The 25,160-nt window shown below is 45.8% G+C and overlaps 1 protein-coding gene across 2 annotated transcripts; it reads left to right on the top strand.

The window, feature by feature from the left end:
• The first annotated feature begins 435 nt into the window (after window positions 1–435).
• Window positions 436–24,782, top strand: B3GNT7 (UDP-GlcNAc:betaGal beta-1,3-N-acetylglucosaminyltransferase 7). 2 transcript variants are annotated; one of them, XM_032225001.1, is made up of 2 exons: window positions 436–563; window positions 23,505–24,782. In XM_032225001.1, the coding sequence occupies exons 1-2, from the start codon at window positions 553–555 to the stop codon at window positions 24,694–24,696; spliced, it is 1,203 nt and encodes a 400-aa protein (XP_032080892.1). In that variant the 5' UTR covers window positions 436–552; the 3' UTR covers window positions 24,697–24,782. The 2 variants fall into 2 exon arrangements, with proteins under 2 accessions (XP_032080892.1, XP_032080893.1); XM_032225002.1 differs by lacking the exon at window positions 436–563 and adding an exon at window positions 3,148–3,617.
• The last annotated feature ends 378 nt before the right edge of the window (window positions 24,783–25,160 follow it).

Here is a 25,160-nt window from a genome sequence, read left to right as displayed (position 1 = left end):
GGTAAGACAGCCCTAGTGCCCCTTGTGGTATATGTTCTGTTAAGCTACAGCCTGTTGTGCCTTAAAATGGGTTCTACTGTACTGCCGTAAAATGGCTTCTACTGTGCAGCGCAGTGGAATGGTAACGGCTTCACAGTACTCCACAAGGGGGCTCCCTCGAGTAAGGGGGAAAATCCAACCTTAGAAATTATGTTTGGTCAGAAAAATTTGCCCCTATCAATAAATACCTGGGCAATGCTGGGTTATCAGCTAGTTTATCATACAAAACATACCCCCTCCCAAAATTAACATACAAAAAAAAATATACAAAGGGAAGGGAAAAGTGTTGGGGAAAGGGCGGGGAAAAAAGAGGAGGAATTGATTTTTGGCTCCCATTGGTTTGGTGGAATAAATCATTAACATCAACTTTTTACTTGTACGTAATACATAGTTTAAACTAGCCATTTCTATAACGACACATCTATCTAATCCGTAAGACCCCAAATCAAAGTTTCATATATTTTTTTTCCCCACCTCAAGCATAAAGTCCAGAAGAGGTTTCCGGATAGGAACATGAAATACCGGTAAGTGTTTAATTATTTTATTTTATTTTATTTTATTTTTCTGTTTAAAACAACTTTATTAATGATATAATATACAAAAAAAAAAAAGCAAAAAGGAGAGAAATAGAGAAAGGGAAGAGGAAGGGGAAAACGGAGAGAAGAAGGGAGGAAAAGAAAGAAAAGGCATTCACTTCTGACTGCCTTCGATGAAGTAGAATTAGCTTTAACATCCAACCACAACTTTTAACTTTTACATAACAAATTTAAACTAGCCATTTCTATAACAACAAATCCATTTAATCCATGAAACCCCAAATCAAAGTTTCATATTTTCTTCCACCCCAAGCATAAAGTCCAGAAAAGGTTTCCATATTTCCACATGAAATAAGAGTTTAATTCTATTTTTTTTGTTGAAAGTTTAAAGGATTTTGAGACTGTTAATCATTAACTTTGTTGGAGATTTTGGGTTGGTTAACATATGCCTTCTGGTGCAATATTTCTAACTCAGTTATATAAATTTATAAGTTCTTCCTACAAGATTCTTAACAGCTGGCATGTATTTATGACGGTTATGGTGTCTGGAGGTCATTGCGACCTTCCAACAAGATGAAGAGCGAGAGGAGGAATTCTGGGAGTTGAAGTCCACAAGTCTTAAAACTGTCAAGTTTAAACACCCCTGGGGTTTTAAAGGGTTAGGGGTGCAAAGGTCTTGTAACTTGACAGCTTTAAGACTTGTGTGCTTCAAATGCCAGAGTTTCTGAGCCAACATTTTGGTTGCTAAGCAAGAGCGTTGTTAAGTGAGTTTCACCACATTTTATAGGTTGGCCACGCCCACCCAGTCACATGGCTGGCAAGCCACTCCCACCCAGTCACATGGCTGGCAAACCACTCCCACCCAGTCACATAGCCAGCAAGCCACTCCCGCCCAGTCACATGGCTAGCAAGCCACTCCCACAAAGCAGGCCACACCTACAGAAGAGGTTCTAAAAAAATTTGAAACCCATGTTTTGCTTAGCAAGGGAAGTTTTGGGCTCAATTATGGTCATAAATCAAGGACTACCTGTAGCCTGCCAACATCTCTAGCCACCTGCTGAGCAACCTACTACTACCTTACTACATCTATGTAGTCATTGCCAAAAAAAAAACCCACCTACATTTCCCTTCACCACAAGATCCTGTGTGGATCATGCAAATTTCCTAATAATTCCCTCTTTTTTCATTCTTTCGATCAGGTGTTTGTTTATTATATTTGTTTATTATATTTGTTTATTATAGGTGGATTCCCCCCCCCAATCTTCCTCCCTGGTGCTCTACAATCCATTTTTAAACCGACATCTACCCCCAACCAGGGAAAGAAACCTTTCAAATAAAGATTTAAGGGAGAAACAGCCAGCAAAACGGTTCACCAAGCCAGGTTACTTTTGAACACCATACTTTGGAGTTGTGTGAATGCAGCTGCAGAGTGTGTGACCCCTGGGTGCCAAGGTAGCTCCATTAATCCAGGAGGACAGAATATAACCTGGTTAAATTACAGCATTCCTGGATAGTCAGTTGCATTCACACCCTGCCTTTCCCCCAGGGGGAAAAGAGAGAGCGGGGGTGGGGGGGGGGCGAGAGAAGCAAAACCAGTTGGGTCACTCCAGCTGCATTCACACAACCTCCCAGGTCACAGGCGTTTGACACAACAGGTGTGTGTGTGTGTGTGTGTTAGTGCCCAAGGGAACCCCCATGTCTCACCCTGAAAGGGGGGTTACTTTATCTAGGTTAACCCTCCCCCCCCTACCCCACATCCCCTCTTCTGCCCCGCATTCAACCCCAAGCAAAGGAAACTAACAAGGGTCAGCTAGAGGACTAGGGGAGAGGCAAGGGAAGAAGGGAAGGGAAAGGAGAGGGGGAAGAAAGAAAGAAGGAAGGAGGGAGGGAGAAAAGAAGGAAGGAAGGAAGGAGCGAGGGAGAAGGAAGGAAAGGAGGAAGGGAGGAAAGAAGGGGGAGGAAAGAAGGAAAGAAGGAGGGAGGAAGGAGGGAGGAAAAGGAAGGAGGGAGGGAGGGAGGGAGGAAAGAAGACAAGAAAGAAGGGAGGGAGGAAGGAGGGAGGAAAGAAGGAAGGAGGGAGGGAGAAGGAAGGAGGGAGGGATGGAGGAAAGAAGGAAAGAAAGAGGGAGGAAAACTAAGGAGGGAGGGAGGAAAGAAGACAAGAAAGAAGGGAGGGAGGAAGGAGGGAGGGAGGAAAGAAGGAAGGAAGGAGGGAGAAGGAAGGAGGGAGGGATGGAGGAAAGAAGGAAAGAAAGAGGGAGGGAGGAAGGAGGGAGGAAAAGGAAGGAGGGAGGAAGGAAGGAAAGAAGGCAAGAAGGGAGGGAGGGAGGAAAAAAGGAAGGAAGGAAGGAAAGTATCCCAGAATGTATATTTCAACTTTTTATACGGAAAAACAAATATGTAAAAATGATAGAGATAAATAAGGACACAAACTATGTGAATCTATACCTATATATAGAGATTTTTTTTAATAAAACGTCTTAAAAAGAAAAAGAAAAGTCGGCAGTTCGAATCCCGAGTGCAGGTCCCCTGCGTGAGCGGGGGTGGGTGGGTGGGTGGACTAGATGACCTCCAAGGTCCCTTCCAACTCTGTTACTGTTTGTAAAAAAAATAAAATAAAAAGGACCAGCTGCGGGACCAGCTGTCTCTCCCCGGCCAGATTTAGCCCCGGGGATCCCCCAGATCCCCGGAAAGCGAGGCAACGGAGCGGAGATCTAGAGGCAGCCGACTAAATCGGGTCCGCTGGGGAGGAAACGCGGCTCTTCTTCCACTTCGCCGCGGCGGCGCCCGCGGGCGCATCCCTCGCTCGCGGCATCCGAAGGGTTAAGAAGGGCCGGGCCGGGCGGGGGTTGGAGATGGGCGGCCAAGGCGTTGGGGCCGGGCCTGGCCCCGCCCTTTCCCTCGGCCAGGGGAGGAGAGCCAGCCGGCCAAGCCGCCCGCCCTGCATCGCCGGCTGGAGGGAGCCGCACTTGCACGCCGAAGCGGAGCCGCAACTGCGCCTCCGCCGCGCATCCTGCAGCGCCCAGCCGCCATGAGCTCCTGGTGAGTGGCCCCGCGGGGATCCGGGCCCCCTGGAGGGGAGGTGGGTGGGGGGCTTCCATGGCCGGGACCCTCGGGGGCTCCTCTAGGGGGTCCAGTCCGGGAAGGCGGCTCCTCCGGGGCTGGGGGAAAGCTTGGGGGTCCCTGGATGCCGACAACGCCCCGAGGGTTTGGTGCCAGCGCTTTGCCCGGGACTGGGGAAGGGTCGCCAAGGGGGGAGGAGGGGTCGTCCCCCCTTTTTTTCATTCTGGAGGAAGACGCTCGTCCGGACGGTCCTTCCTTAGCCTGGCTTTCTTTCTTTCTTTCTTTCTTTCTTTCTTTCTTTCTTTCTTTCTTTCCTTCTTTCTTTCCCACTGTCTCTTTCTCTTTTTCTTTCCACCCTCCCTCCTCTTTCCCTTTCTTCTTTTTTCCCTTCTTCCTTTTCTGCCTTCCTTCCTTCTCCCCCCTCCCTCCCTTTTCCGAATTCCTCCCTGCATTCCTTTCCCTCTCTCTCTTTCTCTTTCTCTCTCCACCTGTCTTTCTTCCCTTCCTTCCTTCCCTTCCTTCCCCCTCTCCCCCTTCCTTCCTTTTCTGAATTCCTCCCTGCCTTCCTTTCCCCCACTCTTTCTCTTTCTTTCTCTTAGGCAGGGGGTTGGATTAGAAGACCTCCAAGGTCCCTTCCAACTCTGTTATTCTGTTATTCTCTTTCTCTCCCTCTCCCCCTGTCTTTCCTTCCTTCCCTTCCTCCCTCTCTCCCTTCCTTCCTTTTCTGAATTCCTCCCTGCCTTCCCCCCCTCCCCCTTTCTCTCTGTCTCTTTGTTTCCCCTAGGCAGGGGATTGGACTAGAAGACCTAGAAGGACCCTTCCAACTCTGTTATTCTGTTATTCTTTCTCTTCCTTTCTCTCCCTCTGTCCTTTCTTCCTTCCTTCTCCCCATTCTCCCCCCCCCCTCCTTCCTTCCCTCCCTTCCTTTTCTTCCTCCCTCCCACCATAGGTGAGAGTCACCTCTGTTTGCAATAGAAGGGGGGGGGGAGATGGAGAAATTTAAAGGTAGGGCTTTGAGCTGGAATTCTCTTCTGAAACTTCTGACCTGGGGGGAAAAGCCTGAAAGAAAGGCAGTTTGGCTGTGTTCATACAACACCTTCCCATTAATCCCTTTCCTGGGTTTGTAAAAAGATGGGGATGAGAGCGAGAGAAGTTAAGCAGACCGGCTGATTCCCACAAGCGGTTAACCCAAAAGTAAAATCAAACTTATCCTGGTTAATCTGGAGGAAGCTCAGGTTGTGTAAATGAATGTCCCAGAATCTTTCTTTTTAAAACAGACCTGGAGAAAGGCTGAAATTTTGCTTTGATCCCTAGCGAAACCCTTTCTATTTAATTCAGTACCCCTAATTTAATCCCTTGCGGTACTTCACACGGCTAAAGTGGGGAACAGTAGTTTCAAATCGCTACTTCCTGGGGGGGGGGGATTTGGCAAATCCTTGCATCCCTGCATGGCTCTCTAAGCCAGTGTTTCTCAACGTTGGTGGACTTTAAGTCTTGTGGACTTCAACTCCCAGGATTCTGAGAGTTGAAGTCCACAGGACTTAAAGTCGCCAAGGTTGAGAAACACTGCTCTAAGCCATGGTTGACAATTGACTCATAGCCACTTGATTTAACCCTGAAGGAATCACGGCTTGCTGGCTTTGCAAAGGAACCCAAGCCATCAAGAGGGTTGAAGTGCCATAAAATCCCGGATTCACACATGACACAGAACAAGCTACGGTGCTCCTTAATGAGACGCGTAGACTTTCTTTCTCTAAGTTTCGGCTTTGAGAAGGCGGCTTGTGCACAAAGCAACCTTGTGTAAAAGGATAGGAAGAGGATTTCTGTCTGTTTTGCGTCCAGTTGTTTAAACAAATATTTTGCAATTTCTGAAACAAATGTAAGAAATTATCAATGGATTTTCATGGCATCGGTGAGGGTTTAAATCAGTATTTCTCAAGGTGAGCACCTTTAAGACAGGGGGACTTCAACTCCCAGAATTCCCCAGCCAGCCAGCATATTTCTTTGTTTTATTAAATTTATTTGCCACCCATCTCACCAAAAAGTGACTCTTTAAGTCGTCTCTGCAGTGTGTGTGTGTGTGTGTATGTATGGATATGTGTGTGTGTGTATACATACATACATACATATACACATACATACATATACAGACATACATACACACACATACATGTATGTGTGTATGTATGTATGTGTGTATAAGTGTATACGTATGTATGTGTATATGCATATGTGTGTATGTGTATATACACATACATACACATACATACACATACATGCATACATACATACACATGTACTTATACATACATATACACATACACACATACATACATATACATATATACGGAATCTACGAAAACAAATACATATATACATATATATTTATATATACATATACATACGTACATATATACATATATAAATACATATATACACACACACAAACATATATATATACATATACATACATACATGCATACATACATATATACATATACATACATATACACATATACATACATATACATAAATACATACATACATATATACATATACATATACATACATACATACATACATACATACATATTTGTATAATCTGTGGATGTAACAGAGAAGTACAGGAAGTCCTCGTGTTACGACTACACTGGACCCTGAAATTTCTGACGCTAAGTAAGACAGTTGTTAAGTGGGTTTTGCCCCCTTTTACAACCTTTCTTGCCACCCTCGTTAAGTGAATCGCTGCAATTGTTAAATCAGTAACCCGGTCGTTAAGTGAATCTGGTTTCCCCTTGACTTGGTTTGCGAGAAGGTCGTAAAAGGGGGTCCCCTGGCCCCCGTGACACGACGGACCGTCATAAGTATGAGTCAGTTGTCAAAGGTCTGAATTTTGATGACGTGCGAGGCTGCGATGGTCGTAAGTGTGAAAAATGGTCATGTGTCACTAATTTCAGTGCTGTTGTAACTTTCAGCGGTGACTAAATGAACTGTCGTAAGTTGAGGACTGCCTCTACCAGCAGGGAAAGCAATTCCTCGGGCTTCTTTAGAAATATGGATCTGAAGGATATAATTTAATGCGATTATGATGCCTGTCTGTAAACAGAAATAATGCAATTTCCAAAATTTAATAACTGGAATTTGCAAAGATAATGACTTTTATCAAATCTAAAGAAATGGCTGCTGGACCAAAGAAGGAAGACTTCTTTGACCTCAAACTCAGGTGAAAGTAATAAAACTCCAGGAGGATTTTAATTGCAGGTAGCCTTCAGTTTATGACCCCAATTGCCCCCCCCCCAAAAAAAATTTCCATGGCTAAACGCGAAACCTTTGTTAAAGTGAATTTTGCCCCATTTTACAACCTTTCGCACCACCATCCTTCGGTGAATCACTGCGGCCGTTACGTTAGTAACCCGGTCGTTAAGTGAATCTGGCTTCCCCTGTGGACTTGGCTCGCCTGAAAATCACAAAAGGGGACCACGTGACCCCAGGACATTGTGATCATCGTAAATGTGAACCAGTTGCTGGTTTTTATCCCGTGGGGATGCTAGCAAACGTTGCTGTTGTGACCTCGAGTGGTCCCTAACCAACGGCTGTAAGTTGAGGACCACCTGTATATATCTGAATTTCAGGCCCAAAATAACACAACAGATGTTTTGTGCATTTGAAGAAGCACCAAGCCTTTAAATTTATCAGGGTAGAAACAGGCGGGAAGCGTGAAACGAAAGTTAAATTGTGTGGTTTAAGGGGGAAATGTTTTTCACACAATTTCCCAAACACGGAGGGGTTTTTTTTCTTCCCCCTCCCTCCCTTAAACCACACAATTTAACTTTCGTTTCACGCTCCTCCCCTCAAGCATCTCCTTATTTCCTGATGCAAGTAGGCCTCGACTTACAACCGTCCCCTTTAGTGACCGTTTGAACAATGGCACTGGGGAAAAAAAGTGACTTATCACTGTTTTTCACTCTTACAACCGTTGCACCGGATCGAAATTCAGACGCTTTTCAACGGACTCCTATTTACGACGGTCGCAGTATCGCCCGTTTCGCGCACGCGCACGTGTGTGTGTAAAACGTGATCCCCTCTTGCGACCTTCCGACAAGCAAAGTGGATGGGGAAGCCAGATTCACTTAACGACCGGGTTATTAAGTTAACTGCCGGGATTCAACTCGCCCACTGTGGGAAGGACGGTCGTACAATTGGAGCAAAGCTCCCTTCGCTGCCTCGCTTAGCAAATGGAAATGTGGGGGGGAGCTCTCCATTTTGGTCGTAAGTCGAGGACTTGCCGTAACAGGCGGTCAAACCTCTCGGTGCAGTTTACACGGACGGAAAAGTGAAATTAAGGCAATGTTCTTAAGTGATATGAGTTTGTTTGATGCTCTTTATCTGGATTTTGGTGACCTTTGACTGTTTACCTAAATCTTTCCTCGGTGTAATTTCTGGGGTATTTATTTCTCTGGGTCGGTGGTCTTTTAACTGTAGGAAACCCCTCAATCCCCGAAATGTTTCGGAGGGCAAAGAGTGGATTTTATACGGTCGCAGCTGGGGGGAAAATTGAGATGTGGCCGTTGGTGGTTTTGAACTCTTGAAAGTACGCCAGGTTCAATCAACGATAAGATGAGGTGGCTGAATCGGAGCCAAATTAGCTGCAGCATCTGCTTGCCAGAGGACGGGGGAACTTTATACAGTTGTGCAAAAGCTGGGAGCACCTCTGGCCATGTGCAGAGTGGGGCGTCCCTCCCCGCTTGGTATGACTTTTTGCATTCCACCAATATCTCTTATCTACATTTATTGGCGGTTTTGCCAGAGGAATTTGCCTCGTAGGCGAGAACAGCGCTGAGTCGGCAAACCACCCTTGGATTAACCAGGGTGGATTTCAGACACGGGTTTGTCTGAGGACCATTCAGGGTCTCCGTTAGCCGGCATCGCCCAACTTGGTGGTTTTACGAAGCTTGGGCTTCTTCTGAATTCAAACGAGGCGCTGGCCTTCCGGTCAAAGCTGTGGTAAATACTGTTCTAGATGTAGGTAGAATATGGGACTCAGCTATGATTTAACCTTCTAGAACAGAGGTCTCCAAACTTTGGTGCTTTAAGACTCGAGTTCAACTCCCAGGATTCCTTGGCTGGTTGGAAGTCCACAAGTTTGGAGACCCTGCCCTGTTCTAGATGGTCAACCTCAAGTTTCAACGCGGTTGCGATTTATCGTCGCGTTTTGGTCCCCGTTAAGAGGTTCGAGGTTCATTTTATTTATATGCCGCCCTATTCCCAGCGGGACTCAGGGCGGCGCACAAACCCAAAGGAGGGGAAGGGAAACACAAAAACTACAAAAGTACAGGGCATTTAAAAACAACCAACAGTCACACGATTCGAGAGGGGAAGGGAACTCATCGACCCCAGGCCTGCCGACACAGCCAGGTTTTAACGGCTTTTCGGAAGGCCTGGAGAGAGGTGAGGGTCCGAATCTCTACGGGGAGCTGGTTCCAGAGGGCCGGAGCCGCCACAGAGAAGGCCCTCCCCCAGGTAGTGGCCAGATGACATTGGCTAGTAGACGGAACCTGGAGGAGGCCTAATCTGTGAGATCTGACGGGTCTTTGGGCGGTAATTGGCAGCAGGCGGTCTCTCAAGTACCCAGGTCCAATACCATGAAGGGCTTTATAAGTGACGACTAGCACCTTGAAGCGTATCCGGAGACCAATCGGTAACCAGTGCAGCTCGCGGAGGATAGGTATAAGATGGGTGTACCGAGGTGCACCCACAATCGCTCGCGCGGCTGCATTCTGGACGAGTTGAAGTCTCCGAATGCTCTTCAAGGGCTGCCCCTTGAAGAGATGTCGGCCAGCAGAAACGAAGCTATTCCTGTCTTCTGGAATGGACAGAACAATATTATCTAATATTTTGGCAGAATATCTAATGTTCTGTATTAGGGCAGAATAACTGAGCTTGGAATGGACCTTGGAGGTCTTCTAGTCCAACCTCCTGCTCAGGCAGGAGAACCTCTACCGTTCTACACAAATGGCTATCCAACCTCTTCTTAAAGACTTCCAGTGTTGGGGCTTTCACAACTTCTGGAGGCAACTTCTGTTCCACTGGTGAATTGTCCTCACTGTTAGGAAGTGTAGTTCCAGGTTGCTTCGCTCCTTGATGAGTTTCCATCAGTTGCCTCTTCTCTTGCCTCTGGGTGGTTTGGAGAAAAGGTGGACCCCCCCCCCACTCTTCTTTGGGGCAACCCCTCAGATATTGGGAATTGAGCTGGAAGGGACCTTGGAGATCTTCTAATCCAGCGCCCTGCTTAAGCAGGAGAACCTCTACAACCTGAGACAAGTGACTGTCCGATCTCTTTTTAGAAATCTACAGGGTTGGAGCACCCAGGACTTCTGGTGTCAAGTCATTCCACTGGTTAATTGTTCTCACTGTCAGGAAATTTCTCCTCAGTTCTAAGTTGCTTCTCTCCTTGATTAGTTTCCACCCATTGCTTCTTGTTCTACCCTCGGGTGCCTTGGAGAATAGTTTGACTCCCTCTTCTTTGGGGCAACCCCTGAGATACTGGAAGACTGCTATCATGTCTCCCCTAGTCCTTTTCATTAGATTAGACATACCAGATTTCTCCTTAATTCTAGGCTTCATTGTCTTTAATGATCTATCTATCCATTGCTTCTTGTCCTGACCTCAAGTCTTCAGAGAATAAGTTGACCCTCCCCTCTTCTCCTGCGGCAGCCCCTCAAATATTGGAAGATGCTATCATGTCACACCAAGTCTTCTCTTCGTTGTTAGATTAGACATAACCCATATTCCCTCCATCGTTCATCCTATATTTAACATCCAGACTCCTGATTATCTTCGTTGGTCTTCTCTGCACTCTTTCTAGAGTCCACCATTTCTCCCTCTGTTTGCCCAGGGAACAATTCGTGCCTATTTCTGCCCCCTCCCTTATGCTCTAGGCCAGGGATACAGAATACAGAGTAACAGAGCTGGAAGGGACCTTGGAGGTCTTCTAGTCCAACCCCCTGTTCCAGACAAATGGCTATCCAACATCTTAAAGACTTCCAGTGTTGGGGCATTCCCAACTTCTGGAGGCAATTTCTATTCCACTGATTAATTTTTCTCACTGTCAGGAAATTTCTCCTTAGTTCTAAGTTGTTTCTCTCCTTGATTAGTTTCCACCCATTGCTTCTTGTTTTGCCCTCAGGTGTCTTGGAGAATAGCTTGTCCTGCTCTTCTTGGGGCAGCCTCTCAAGTAGAATAGAATAGAATAACACGGTTGGAAGGGACCTTGGAGGTCTTCTAGTCCAACCCCCTGCTCAGGCAGGAGACCCTACACCACTTCAACCTCTTCTTAAAAATCCAACCTCTTCTTAAAAGCGGCCAGTGTTGAAGCACCCACAACTTCTGGAGGCCAGTTGTTCCACTGGTTAATTGTTCTCATTGTTAGGAAGTTTCTCCTTAGTCCTAGGTTGCGTCTCTCCTGGATTCATGGCTTGTTGTCCTGACTTCTGGGGCTTTGGAGAATAAGCAGAAATTTCTTCCTGGCAGAAAATTTCCCCTTAAGTTTCTCTTTAAGTTGCTTCTCTCCTTGACTCTTTTTAAAGACCGCAGAACTTCATCTCACCCTTTCTAAACCTGGTTTGATGTCACCAAGGTGTCCTCTGGGTTTGGCGTGAGTAGGAAGCATCGTGCTGAAGGTTGAATGTCGTCTGTGGGTCTCTGTGGGGTTTCCCCCTGGATTGAATGGAAACGGATACTTTTTTGGGGCCAAGTGTGATTAGGCACCTGGGGAATTTGTCTCTGGTATCCTAAGAGAGTCTCGGGAAGGTTGGGAGAAGTGAAAAGGCCACTGTGGGCCTCCCGTGTTTAAGGCCTGCGGTGGACAAGGCTGGCTCTGTTTTGACTTCCCTCCAAAGTGTAAGGAGGAAATAGCAACGGAGATTGCTGGAGATGTTTATGAGAAGGAGGCAAGTCAGTGGAAGGGTCAGGTCTGGCCCAAGAAATATCTGGCCCGGCTTTGCTTCCCACATTGGCCAACTAGAAGTGGACAACAAAGCCACAAAGAGGGTATGAGGGTAAGAGTGGACTTGGTGGTATTGACCAACCGTTGGAAATCAAAGGCCAAATAATAATAATAATAATAATTCTTCTTTTTCTTCTTCTTCTACTACTACTACTACTACTGCTTCTTCTTCTTCTTCATCATCCATCTCCTCCTCTTCTTGTTCTTCATCTCCTCCTCTTCTTCTTCTCTTTCTCCTTCTCCACCTCCTCTTGTTCTTCATTTTCGTCTTCATCTTCTCCTTCACCTCCTCTACCTCCTCCTCCTCTTCTCTTTCTCCTTCTCCTACACCTCCTCCTCTTCTTGTTGTTCTTTGTCTTCTTCTTCTCCTCCTCCTCCCGCTCCTCCCCCTCTTTTTCTTCTTCTCCTCCCCCTTCTCTTTTTCTTCTTCTTTTTCCTCCTTCTCCTCCACCTCCTCCTCCTCTTCTTGTTCTTCATCTTTGTCTTCATCTTCTCCTCCTTCTCTCCTCCTCCTCTTCTTCTTCTTCCTCATCCATTTCCTCCTCCTCTTCTTGTTCTTCATCTTCTCCGCCTCCTCTTCTTCTTCTCTTTCTCCTTCTCCACCTCCTCTTGTTCTTCATTTTCGTCTTCATCTTCTCCTCCTTCTCCTCCTCTTCTTCTTCTTTGTCTTTGTCTCCTCCTCCTCCTCCTCTTCTTCTTCCTCATCCATCTCCTCCTCCTCTTCTTGTTCTTCATTTTCTCCGCCTCCTCTTCTTCTTCTCTTTCTCCTTCTCCACCTCCTCTTGTTCTTCATTTTCGTCTTCATCTTCTCCTCCTTCTCCTCCTCTTCTTCTTCTTTGTCTCCTCCTCCTCCTCCTCTTCTTCTCTTTTTCTTTCTCCTCCTCCTTCTCTTGTTCTTCACCTCCTCTTCTTCTTTCCACTTTTTCCTCCTGCTCTTCCTCTTCCTCCTCCTCCTCCTCCTCCACTTCCTCTGCCTTGTATTCTCTGACCTTTTCCTCTTTTTGTATATGTATAAGGTATGAAATCCGACAAGATCCCCTTCCAGGTGAGCAAGCCACTTTTCTGTGGCCTTTGTATGTGGTTGAAGATCAGTTCAATGTCAATTCTTTCTCTTACCGGTCTCGTTTCTGATTTTATCACTTCTGGTCACTCCATCAGCTTCCCTCAAACATCTCATCTCCTTGGTGACTAATGTTCATTTATGTTTTGTTGTAAGTGTCCATGTTTGGCCCTGGTAACAAAGCCACAAAGAGACAAATATATTTTGTAAGGGATGTTCCTTGCTGTTGATCACTTTATGTTCTGAGAGCTGAGGTTGTCATTGTCCCAATATTTGCTTTGACAAACTGTAACTTACCATATTTTTTGGAGTATAAGACGCTCCGAAGTATAAGACACACCTAGCTCTTGGGGAGGAAAACAAGGGGAAGGGGAATCTGCCTCTGCTTCCCAGCAATTTGCTTCCTTGCAGCAAACAGCACAGACGATATACACTGTTTGTGGTGCTACATTTCAGACTATGCTTGTACAGATGCTGTTAAAACTGATGTGGCTTTCTGGAAGTAAACGTTATTCTCTGCTATTTAAAAGAAGATACACTAGCCCGGGGCCTCTTCAGATCAAGCATTTGTTTTAAAAAGCTTCTTCATTTTGTTAAGTTGTCTAGAACAATAATAAAGCAGCCTTTACAAAATAAATCTAATAATTTGAACATTCTATAGGCATTTATAGTTATTGACTTACATCCTTGCAGCAAACAGCAAACAGCTTGTTTCAGTTTAGCTTGATTAGCACAAGAAAAAGAATCTGCTTCTGCCTCCTTGCAATTTGCCTCCTTGCAGCAAACAGCCAACAGCCGCTTTCCGTTTCAGAAGAGCATTTGGAGACTTCAGCTCGTCCAGAATGCAGCCGCGCGAGCGATTGTGGGTGCACCTCGGTACACCCACGTTACACCTATCCTCCGCGAGCTGCACTGGCTGCCTATTGGACTCCGGACGCACTTCAAGGTGCTAGTCATTACTTTTAAAGCCCTCCATGGTATCGGACCTGCCTTCTGCCAATTACCTCCTCACGACCGATTAGATCCCACAGATTAGGCCTCCTCCGGATTCCATCAACTAGCCAGTGTCGACCCCCCCGGAGGAGGGCCTTCTCTGTGGCTGCTCCGGCCCTCTGGAACGATCTCCCCGTGGAGATTCGGACCCTCGCCATCCTTCAGGCTTTCCGCAAAGCCGTTAAAACCTGGCTGTTCTGGCAGGCCTGGGGCTGATGAGTTCCCATCCCCACTCGAATTGTTGCGACTGTTGATGTTTTTAATTTGTTTTTCGTATTTGTCTTGTCTTCTTGTTTTTTGTACTTCCCCTTTTCCCTATTTAGTTTGTTAGCCGCCCTGAGTCCCCTCGGGGAATAGGGCGGCATACAAGTTTAATAAAACTAAACAAACTAAACTCAACAGTTTAAGCAGGGGCCTCCCGACGGTCAGCTGTTTCAGGCTGCAGGGATTGCCATAGCCTATTGCCGGCCCCCCGCAAGCCCCATTTTCTCCCTTTGCTGCAAGGAGGTAAATTGCTGGGAGGCAGAGGCCAAAGGGTGGGGACCAGTGGGTGGGTGGGGCTACATTCGGTGTATAAGACGCACCCCAATTTTCACCCTCTTTTAGGGGGTGGTTGAAGGTGCGTCTTATACTCCGGAAAATACGGTATGTTAAGCAAACGGCTCAGTGTGTTTTTAATCCCTCAATGCAATGAGAGGCATCTTCTTCCCTCTGGATTTATTTCACTTGTTCTAAGAGAGAGCTAAACCGCTGGTGAGCCATGCTAGTTGAGGTGGCGCAGTGGTTAGGGTGCAGTACTGCAGGCCGCTTCAGCTGACTGCTATCTGCAGTTCGGCGGTTCAAATCTCACCGGCTCAAGGTCGACTCAGCCTTCCATCCTTCCAAGGTGGGTGAAATGAGGACCCAGACTGTGGGGGCGATATGCTGACTCTGTAAACTGCTTAGAGAGGGCTGAAAGCTCTATGAAGCGGTATATAAGTCTAACTGCTATTGCTATTTTCTTTATGCTCTGTAGAAATATAAAAATCTACCGTATCCATTGTCCATTTCTTGCTCTGAGGGTCTTAAAGACAGGCATGCTTATTTTCTTTCTTATCCACTCCTTGTGTCGTTTATAATATTTCCAAAGCCCTTTTTCACCTCTGGCTGCCCTACAAGGAGTCCTTGACATACGACCATTCATTTAGTGACTGTTGAAAGTTACCACATCAGTGAAAAAAGTTTTTCACACAATCATTGCAGCATTTCCATGGTCACCTGATGAAAATGCAGGCGCTTGGCAACTGACTCAGTTCAATGTCAATTCAACTCGAAAGAAAGAAAGAAAGAAAGAAAGAAAGAAAGAAAGAAAGAAAGAAAGAAAGAAAGTAAATTCTATTTTTGTTTAGGACGTCCTGTGCATATAATTTTTTCCAAAACACATTCATCATTTCTAAGTGCTTGAACTGAGGAATTAAACTAATTTCTCCTCCGAGAAACAGTTTGATGCAGGCCTAAAACTCCCACACAGCTAATCCATGTTTTTCAACATTGGGGCTGCGGAAGGTCATAAATTACAGTTATTTTGGTGGGCTCCCCAGGGAGGGTGATGACCGCTGGAACCTCACAATCCCCGGAGGGTTGTCCTAAGAGCGTGCGATTTTTCTTCTCTTGACCCGGTCCATCCAACGGCATGGAGGAAGAAACTCTGAGACCCCAGCCTGTCTTGGAGAGAACCTCGGATGTAGAGACTGAAGAAATGAAGGTTTTGTAGGTGGCCTGTAGTTCAGCTGGGCTTTTTTCTATACCAGGGGTCTCCAACCTTGGCCACTTTAAGACTTGTGGACTTCAGCTCCCAGAATTCTGGGGGTTGAAGTCCACAAGTCTTAAAGTGGCCAAAGTTGGAGACCCCTGCTCTACACAACCAGAAGTCCTCCTGGACTAATGTGACCTGAGGAATCGAGCCACATCATGGTGGTTTCCATCGGAAATTGATGAGATGGTGAAGTCACAAATAAATATAATTACAGAACAAATCTGGGGAATTCTGGGAGTTGAAGTCCAGACATCTTCAAGTTGCCAAGGTTGAGAAATCTGGAAGGGACCTTGGAGGTCTTCTAGCCCAACCCCCTGTTCAAGCAGGAGAACTTCTACCATTTCAGACTGTCCAAAGTCCTCTTAAAAGCATCCAGTGAGGAAGCACCTACAGCTTCTGAAGGAAACCCCTTCCATTGATTAATTGTTCTCAACATCTTTTTTCTAACGTGGTGACCAAAACTGGATGCAGCATTCCAGGTGTGGTCTTACTGAGGCTTTATAAAGCGGTACTAAAGTGTGCATAGTCAAGACTATGGCTTTCCCAGTTGCCATGGATGGCTGTGAAGGTTGGACCATAAGGAAGGCTGAGCGCCGAAGAATGGAGGCCTTTGAACTCTGGTGCTGGAGAAGACTCCTGCATTGAGTCCCTTGGACTGCAAGGCCATCCAACCGGTCAGTCCTGGAGGAGATCAACCCCGACTGCTCTTTAGAAGGCCGGATCCTGAAGAGGAAACTCAAAGACTTTGGCCACCTAAGGAGAAGGAAGAAGGACTCCCTGGAGAAGAGCCTCATGCTGGGAAGGATGGAGGGCAAAAGAAGAAGAAGGGGACGGCAGAGAAGGAGGGGGCTGGATGGAGTCACCAAAGCTCTCTCTCTCTCTTTCTCCATCCATCCATCCATCCATCCATCCATCCATCCATCCATCCATCCATCCATCTATCTATCTATCTATCTCTCTATCTACAGTATCTCTCTATCTACAGTATCTCCCTCTCTCTCTATCTATCGATCTATCTATCTATTGATCTATCTCTCTATCTACAGTATATCTATCTATCTATCTATCTATCTATCTATCTATCTATCTATCTAATCTATCATCTTCTAAAACCCAAATCCTTTGGCCACCTAAGGAGAAGGAAGGACTTCCTGGAGAAGAGCCTCATGCTGGGAACGATGGAGGGCAAAAGAAGAAGGGGACAGCAGAGAAGGAGGTCTCTCTCTCTCTCTCTCTCTCTCTCTCTCTCTATCTATCTATCTATCTATCTATCTATCTATCTATCTATCTACAGTATCTCTCTCTCTATGTATCTATCTATATCTATCTATCTATCTATCTATCTATCTATCTATCTATCTATCCATCCATCCATCCATCCATCCATCCATCCATCCATCTATCTATCTCAAGTACTTTGGCCACCTAAGGAGAAGGAAGAAAGACTCCCTGGAGAAGAGCCTCATGCTGGGAAGGATGGAGGGCAAAAGAAGAAGAAGGGGACGGCAGAGGAGGGGGCTGGATGGAGTCACCGAAACAGTCAGCCTGAGCTTCAATGGACTCCAGAGGATGGCGGAGGACAGGAAGGCCTGGAGGAACGTTGTCCATGGGGTCACAATGGGTCAGACATGACTTCCCAATTAACAACAACTAACGCTTCACATGATTTTGATTCTATGCCTCTGTTGACACAACCAAGGGTTGGATTCACTTTTTTTTAGCAGCTACCGCACAATAAATAAGATGGCTAATCAAATGGGGGGGGGGATGTCTTTTCATACTTTCATTAGACCCCTCCCTGCCCTCCTCCAGATGTGATAGTTACATCAGCTCGGAAAGACTCAAAGCTCCTTTTAAAAAAAAAATGCTTCTGTCAAGCGAAGTCAATGAGGGAAGCTGGGTTCACTTAACAACAGGGTGGCTACTTTAACAACTGCCATGATTCATTTAACAACAGTGGCAAGGAAGATCCTAGCACGGGGCAGAGCGTACTTAACAAACGTCTCACTTAACAACACCAATGTTAAGCTCGAATCGAGGACTTACCTACATTAGTTTGAGTGATTCATGGTTTTTCTTTAATTGTACTTTTTTTCTGACTTTATACCGATCTTCTAGGTCAGTGTTTCTCAACCTTGGCAACTTGAAGATGTCCGGACTTCAACTCATTCGCTGGCTGGGGAATTCTGGGAGTTGAAGTCTGGACATCTTCAAGTTGCCAAGGTTGAGAAACAGTGTTCTAGGTGCTTCCCTTCGAATTATTTCCTTGAATCTCTTTGTTACCTTTATAACAATTAGATTAAGCAGACTGACCTAGAACTAATTAAAGTATTTTATTACACTATTTTGCAACCTTTGAGATTGGTGTTACGCTTATGGCACCTTATCTGAGTTTCTCTCTGCAAATGTCCTTCAGGTTTATCTTAATTTCCCTTTATGTTTCAGTACACATCAAGAACAATCGATTATCCTGAATTCAGGTGGTAGAAGGAGAATTTCACCAATTCTGCGAAATACCGCTTATCTTTTATTAAGGGCTTTTATCTAGCCTCAGACATCTAGAATAAAAGGAAGTAAATTGCTACCGAACAATGAAACTCCCAACTTTGCACAATGATTGATTCCGTAAAAGTCCCAAAGGTGCTTTTTTTTCCCCAAGAGGCAACTGGGCTTTCTTGTTGTTGTTGTTTTCTTTTGAAAATGTTTCGATTCTCACCCCAGAAGCTTCTTCGGCTCTGATTTAGATGGTGGGGAATGGAAGGATCTGTGCTCATTGCAGAGAAAACTGGTCATTTGCATCCTTTTTCGAGAGTCATTGAGGCCACTCGGAGGTTTCTCTGTGTCCTCAACGAAGGAAGGAAGGAAGGGAAGGAATAGAAAAGAATAGAATATAGAAAGAAAATAGAATAGAATAAGGAATAGAATAAGGAATAGAATAGAATAAGGAATAGAATAGAATAAGGAATAGAATAGAATATAGGAAATAGAATAGAATAGAATAAGGAATAGGAATAGAATTAGAAGAATAGAATAGAATAGAATATAGAAAGAAAATAGAATAGAATAAGGAATAGAATAGAATAGGGAATAGAATTAGAAGAATAGAATAAGGAATAGGAATAGAATTAGAAGAATAGAATAGAATAAGGAATAGAATAGAATATAGAAAGAAAATAGAATAGAATAAGGAATAGAATAGGGAATAGAATTAGTAGAATAGAATAGAATAAGGAATAGAATAAGGAATAGAATAGAATATAGAAAATAGAATAGAATAGAATAAGGAATAGGAATAGAATTAGAAGAATAGAATAGAATAAGGAATAGAATAGAATATAGAAAGAAAATAGAATAGAATAGGATAGAATTAGAAAAATAGAATAGAATAAAGAATAGAATAGAATATAGAAAGAAAATAGAATAGGATAGAATTAGAAAAATAGAATAGAATAAGGAATAGAATAGAATAAGGAATAGAATAGAAATAGAAAGAAAATAGAATAGAATAAGGAATAGAATAGAATATAGAAAGAAAGAATAGGAATAGAATTAGAAGAATAGACTAGAATAAGGAATAGAATAAAATAAGGAATAGAATAGAATATCGAAAGAAAATAGAATAGAATCAGGAATAGGATTAGGAAAAGAATTAGAAGAATAGAATAGAATAAGGAATAGAATAGAGTAGAATAGAATACAGAATACAGAATACAGAATACAGAATATAGAATATAGAATATAGAATATAGAATATAGAATTCTTTATTGGCCAAGTGTGATTGGAGACTCAAGGAATTTGTCTTTGGTGCAGATACTCTCAGTGGACATAAAAAGTAAAGATACATTAGTCATGAATCATAAGGTACAGCACCTAATGATAGTCATGGGGTACAAATAAGCAATCAGGAAACGATCAATATCAATATAGATCGTAAAGATACAAGCCACAAAGTGAACAGTCCTGCAGTCATAAGTGGGAGGAGATGGGGGATAGGAACGATGAGGAGACTGATAGGAATAGTGATGTAGACTTAGTGAATAGTAAAAAGGAAGGCAGGTCGTTTGCATCCTTTTTAGAGGGTCGTTGAGGTCACTTGGAGGTTTCTCTGTGTCCTCAGGGTCACCTGAGTGGTGCAAATGGTAGTCTGCAATTTTCCTGGAAATCCATTCGCACTCCCACACATTTGAAGGGTGCCCATCCCAAATTGGATAGCTAAAAGACTATGGAGTCCTCCTGGACCCAAAGCTGACCTTCGACCACCATTTATCAGCTGTGACCAGGGGGGCATTTGCCCAGGTTCGCCTGGTGCACCAGTTGCGCCCCTACCTGAACCGGGAGGCTCTCACAACAGTCACTCGTGCCCTTGTGACCTCTAGGCTGGAATACTGCAACGTGCTCTACATGGGGCTGCCCTTGAGGAGCATCCGGCGACTTCAGCTAGTCCAGAATGCGGCCGCGCGAGCGATCGTGGGTGCACCTCGGTACACCCACATAACACCTATCCTCCACGAGCTGCGCTGGCTACCTGTCAATCTCCGGGTGCGCTTCAAGGTGCTACTCACCACCCATAAAGCCCTTCATGGTAGTGGATCTGGATACTTGAGAGACCGCCTCCTGCCAATTACCTCCCTGCGACCCATTAGATCACATAGATTAGGCCTCCTCCGAGTTCCATCTGCCAGTCAGTGTCGACTGGCAACTACGCGGAGGAGAGCCTTCTCGGTAGTAGCTCCGACCCTTTGGAACGATCTCCCCGTGGAGATTCGTACCCTCACCACCCTCCAGACCTTCCGCATAGCCCTTAAAATCTGGCTATCCCGTCAGGCCTGGGGTTAAAGAATGTAACTCACCCCCACCCGAATGGTATGAATGTTGTGCTCTATTTTTAATTATGTATTGTTCTTGTGTGTTATTGTTTGTATCCCCCTCCCCATGAGTTGTGAGCCGCCCTGAGTCCCCCCAGGGAAAAGGGCGGCCTATAAATAAATTTTCAAATACTCAAATACTCAAAGATGTCTTCTGGCAGATGTTTCATTACCCAAACTAAGTAACACCATCCTAGTATGATGAACATCAGGCGATGTTACTTAGTTGGGTAGTCATAAGTATGAACCAGTTTCCAAGCATCTGAATTTTGCTCACGTCATCATGTGGTCATAACTGCAAAAAACTATCCTGTCGCTTTTTTCAGTAACTTCGAATCTATCTGTCTATCTAAACGTGTGTGTGTGTCTGTTACAATATAACTCTGGAATGCCTCGAGCAATTTCAACCAAACTTGGTACACAGATGACTTACCCTCCGGAAACAAATACTGTGGGGGTTAAGACATCCCTAAAACCCCTCGCTGTGGGTGTTCTGTTAAGATACAGCATGTTGTGCCTTCAAATGGCTTCGACTGTACTGCCGTAAAATGGCTTCTACTATACAGCACCGTGCAGTTGATACGGTAACGGCTTCACGCTACTCCACAAGGCCGCTCCCTCTGGTAAGGGGGAAAATCCAACATTAAAAATTATGTACAGTCCGGATATGTTCCCCCTATAAATAAATACCCGTGCAGCGTCGGGTTATCAGTTAGTGGTCACTAAAAGTGAACTGTTGTAAGTCGAGGACTACCTGTATAACGGTTCAACAGTAGTGTTGAAATACCACCTATTTATCAATATTCATCTTGGAGGGATAATCTAGATGTCTATATGTTACTTGGTCTTTCTGCGCATTTTTTTTCTGGTTTTGCATTGTTTCGTGTTTCTTTCTCTTTCGGGATTTGGTATTTTAACTTTGGAGATAAAATTGGGGGGGGAAAACATTATTTAAAAATAGCATAATGGTAGGGCACGGGTGTCCAAACTTGGGAACTTTAAGACTTGTGGACATATGCTTAAGATCAGAAATGATTTAAATTGTTTAAAGTTAGCTCAGCAAGAAGAAGCTAAGGTCAATGTAGAATGTCATTAATTTCTTTATTTCTTTTTTCTCAATAGATTTTAGACTGTGTTAGTTAAAAATCCATACCGTGTACGGGTTCTGGGAAGTCGGGGGGGGTGGAGGGAGGGAGGGGCATACATTAGGCTAGACAAGAATTTGGTGGTAAACTAGGATTATTTTGATATACAAGAAATTGTACTTCGATGTCTTACTGATTGAGGAATGATGAAATGTTTGTGTTAAAACAAATAAATTTTTGAACTGACAAGACTTGTAGACTACAACGCCCAGAATTCCCCAGCTGGGGAGTTCTGGGAGTTGTAGTCCACTAGTCTTAAAGTTCCCAAGTTTGGACACCCCTGGTCTAGGGCCTTCTGCTTGAGCAGGGGGTTGGACTAGAAGACCTCCGGAGACCCTTCCAGGCCTACGATTCTGTGTTCCTGAATGAAAGGCGAAAACGTTCTTTGCTGCGTTGGCTTCTCCTGCTAATCTTCCCTACACAATCTGGTTGGGCGCCTGGAAACCCCTTTCCCTGTGTGTTTCCCCCCCCCTCCCCCTTCCTGTTGCCGGGCACGGTGAGGGTGGCGAGGGGTGGGGGCTGCCTGCTTGGAAACAGGCCCCCTTCTATTTGCGGAAAGGCCCCAGTCTGCAAACAGAAACCTGACTGTTTTTCGACCCCTTTGCAATTGATGGCGGAGTGAGCTGGAATCGGGGAGGAAATTGGACCGGCTCGGGCAAGATGCCAGCTGGGTGAAGGGTACAAATCACAGTAGCCGAAGACAGATTCTGCCAGGGCTTGCAAAGCAAGGATGTTGGCCTTGTAGCCTGTCGGTTTCTCCTGCCACGCTGCATTTCATTTATCGGTGTAACAGAGTGGCAGAATGCGAAGGGACCTTGGAGGTCTTCTAGCCTCCCTGAGTCTCTCGGGAATAGGGCGGCATACAAACTTAATAAATTGAATAGTCCAGCGGTTGCCACCTGGTGGTCTGTGAGAAAATTGCGGTGGTCCGCAGAAAAATTAATTGCATTTTTTGCTTTTTTTTTAATCTCATAACTGTTATTAATAATATGTATTTATAACAATTTTTCCCTACAGTTGACAATATACTTGAAGATTGCTTTCTTACCATCCCATAGATCCATCTTATCTTATAACGGTCCTACTTCTTCTTCCCTCCCTCCCTCTTTCCTTCCCTCGTTTCTTCTCTCCTACTCTCCTTCCTTCCCTCCTTCCTTCCCTCCCTCCTTCCCCCTTCCCTCCTTCCCTCCTTCCTTCCCTCCTTCCTTCCTTCCTTCCTTCCCTCCTTTCTTCTCTCCTTCTCTCCTTCCTTTCCCCCTTCCTTTCCTCCTTCCTTCCCCCCTTCCTTCTCTCCTACATTCCCTCCTTCCTTCCCTCCTTTCTTCTCTCCTTCTCTCCTTCCTTTCCCCCTTCCTTTCCTCCTTCCTTCCCCCCTTCCTTCTCTCCTACATTCCCTCCTTCCTTCCCTCCTTTCTTCTCTCCTTCTCTCCTTCCTTTCCCCCTTCCTTTCCTCCTTCCTTCGCCCCTTCCTTCTCTCCTACATTCCCTCCTTCCTTCCCTCCTTTCTTCTCTCCTTCTCTCCTTCCTTCCCTCCTTCCTTCCCTTTTTTGCATTGCACTCAATCAGGGGTCCTCAAACTGGGTTGGATACGTGCAATGAACGCTTTTGTTGCTGCAGAGAGTCTCCCCCTTGGGGGTCTTTTTGTGGGGGTCGGAGGGGGGCAGAAATTCCCACTTGGGGTCTGCTTTGGTCTCCTGGTGGGGGGCTTTGGGCGAAGGCTGGAGGGAAGCGCCGCTGGTGGAGAAGAGCCGGACGGCCTCGTTCCAGTCGGGGGTGCTGTGTGAGGCCCCAAAATCGAATTAATGCCCCCGTGCATGCGCACGCATGTGCCCCACCCCCACGTACACGTGCGGGGAGGGGGGGTCTTATAATATGGTCTGCCTTGAGCAGGGGGTTGGACTAGATGACCTCTGAGCTCCCTTCCATCCCTCGGATCCTGCGTTTGCAGTGACGTTTTGGGTAGACCTTTCCCTTGATTCTTTTCTCTCGGTTTGTCCTCCAGGAAGAAGACCGTCTACAAGAGCGTCTTTCTCTCCTTCGCCCTGATCGTAACCGTGACGCTCTTGCAAAAGGGCAGCGTTCCCAACCAATTCTTCCAGAACCAGCCGCAGAAGTCCGTCCTCTCCCAAGAGCCGCTCAAAATGCAGAAGAGGAACGACGTGCTGCCCCTCGCCAACAACTTCTGGAAAAAGGGGAACGAGGTTCCTCCGCCCGTCGTAGCCACCGAGAAGGAGGTGACGTCCTGGGACGTCACCGCCACCAACTGCACGGCCAACCTGAACTTCACGAAGGAGGAGTGGTTCAGAAACCTGGAGCCCCACTTCCAACAGTTTCTCTTTTACCGACACTGTCGCTACTTCCCCATCATCATCAACCACCCGGAGAAATGCCGCGGCGAGATCGACCTGCTGATTGTGGTGAAGTCGGTCATCACTCAACATGACCGCCGAGAGGCCATCCGGAGGACGTGGGGTGAAGAGCGTGTGTTGCAGGGGAAAAAAATCAAGACCCTCTTCCTCCTGGGCATTGCCTCCAAAGAAGAAGAGAGGTCCAACTACCAAAAGCTCTTGGAGTACGAGGATCGGATCTACGGGGACATCCTGCAGTGGGACTTCTTGGATACCTTTTTCAACCTCACCTTGAAGGAAGTCCATTTCCTCAAGTGGTTCAACATCTACTGTGACCAGGTCCGGTACATCTTCAAGGGCGACGATGATGTCTTCATGAGTCCTGAGAACATCTTGGAGTTTCTCCAGGATCAGGAAGAAGGGGACCTCTTTGTGGGTGACGTGCTGGTCAAAGCGAGGCCCATTCGCAGGAAGGAAAACAAATACTACATCCCCAACTCTCTGTACAGCAAGACCTACTACCCGCCCTACGCGGGCGGAGGGGGTTTCGTGATGGACGGCCCCTTGGCTAAGCGTCTCCACAAAGCCTCCGAGAACCGGGAGCTGTACCCCATCGACGATGTCTACTTGGGGATGTGTCTGGAGGACCTCAACGTGACGCCCATGGCTCACACCGGCTTCAAAACCTTTGGCCTGGTGAAAAACAAGAACAGCAAAATGAACCGCGAACCTTGCTTCTACAGAAGCATGTTGGTGGTCCATAAACTTCAACCAGCTGACCTGCTCAGCATGTGGGATTTGGTCCATAAACATTTGTCCTGCTCCCAGAAAGCCAAGATCCTTTAGCTCACCTGATTTTCGCCAAAGAGGAAGATCGCCGGGAGCCCCAAAGATCCTGAGAAAAAAAATATCCAATTTCCCCACCTCCCTTTTCTAATGAAGTTGAAAAGAAAGCAGGACGACAATGACCGATGGTGTTGGAAGGGGAGGGGAGGGGTTTGTTGAAATAATTGGAAAAGCGGCGGGAGGGGGGGGAGGTATTTTTTTTTCATATTTTATTAGTTCCCCTGTGGGGCTTTTGAAGGATGTAGGGGGGAAAAAAACTCAAAGAGATGGGGAGCTGATGGCTAGAAAGGGAATTGACTATTCTGGGAGAGATGAAGGATGACTACCCCACATTGGGCAGTTGAGCAAAATCACACCTTTCTTTATTTGTGCCCTTTTTTGTGATGTGCTTTACAGCTAGAGGCTGGTCCTAAAGCTAACACATTTATTTCTAGCTCTGTGTGGGTGTGGGTGAGTGAGAAAGA

This window comes from Thamnophis elegans, chromosome 10, assembly GCF_009769535.1.
Source record: "Thamnophis elegans isolate rThaEle1 chromosome 10, rThaEle1.pri, whole genome shotgun sequence".
Taxonomy (NCBI): Eukaryota; Metazoa; Chordata; class Lepidosauria; order Squamata; family Colubridae; genus Thamnophis; species Thamnophis elegans.
This window is presented reverse-complemented; position numbering and strand designations above follow the sequence as displayed.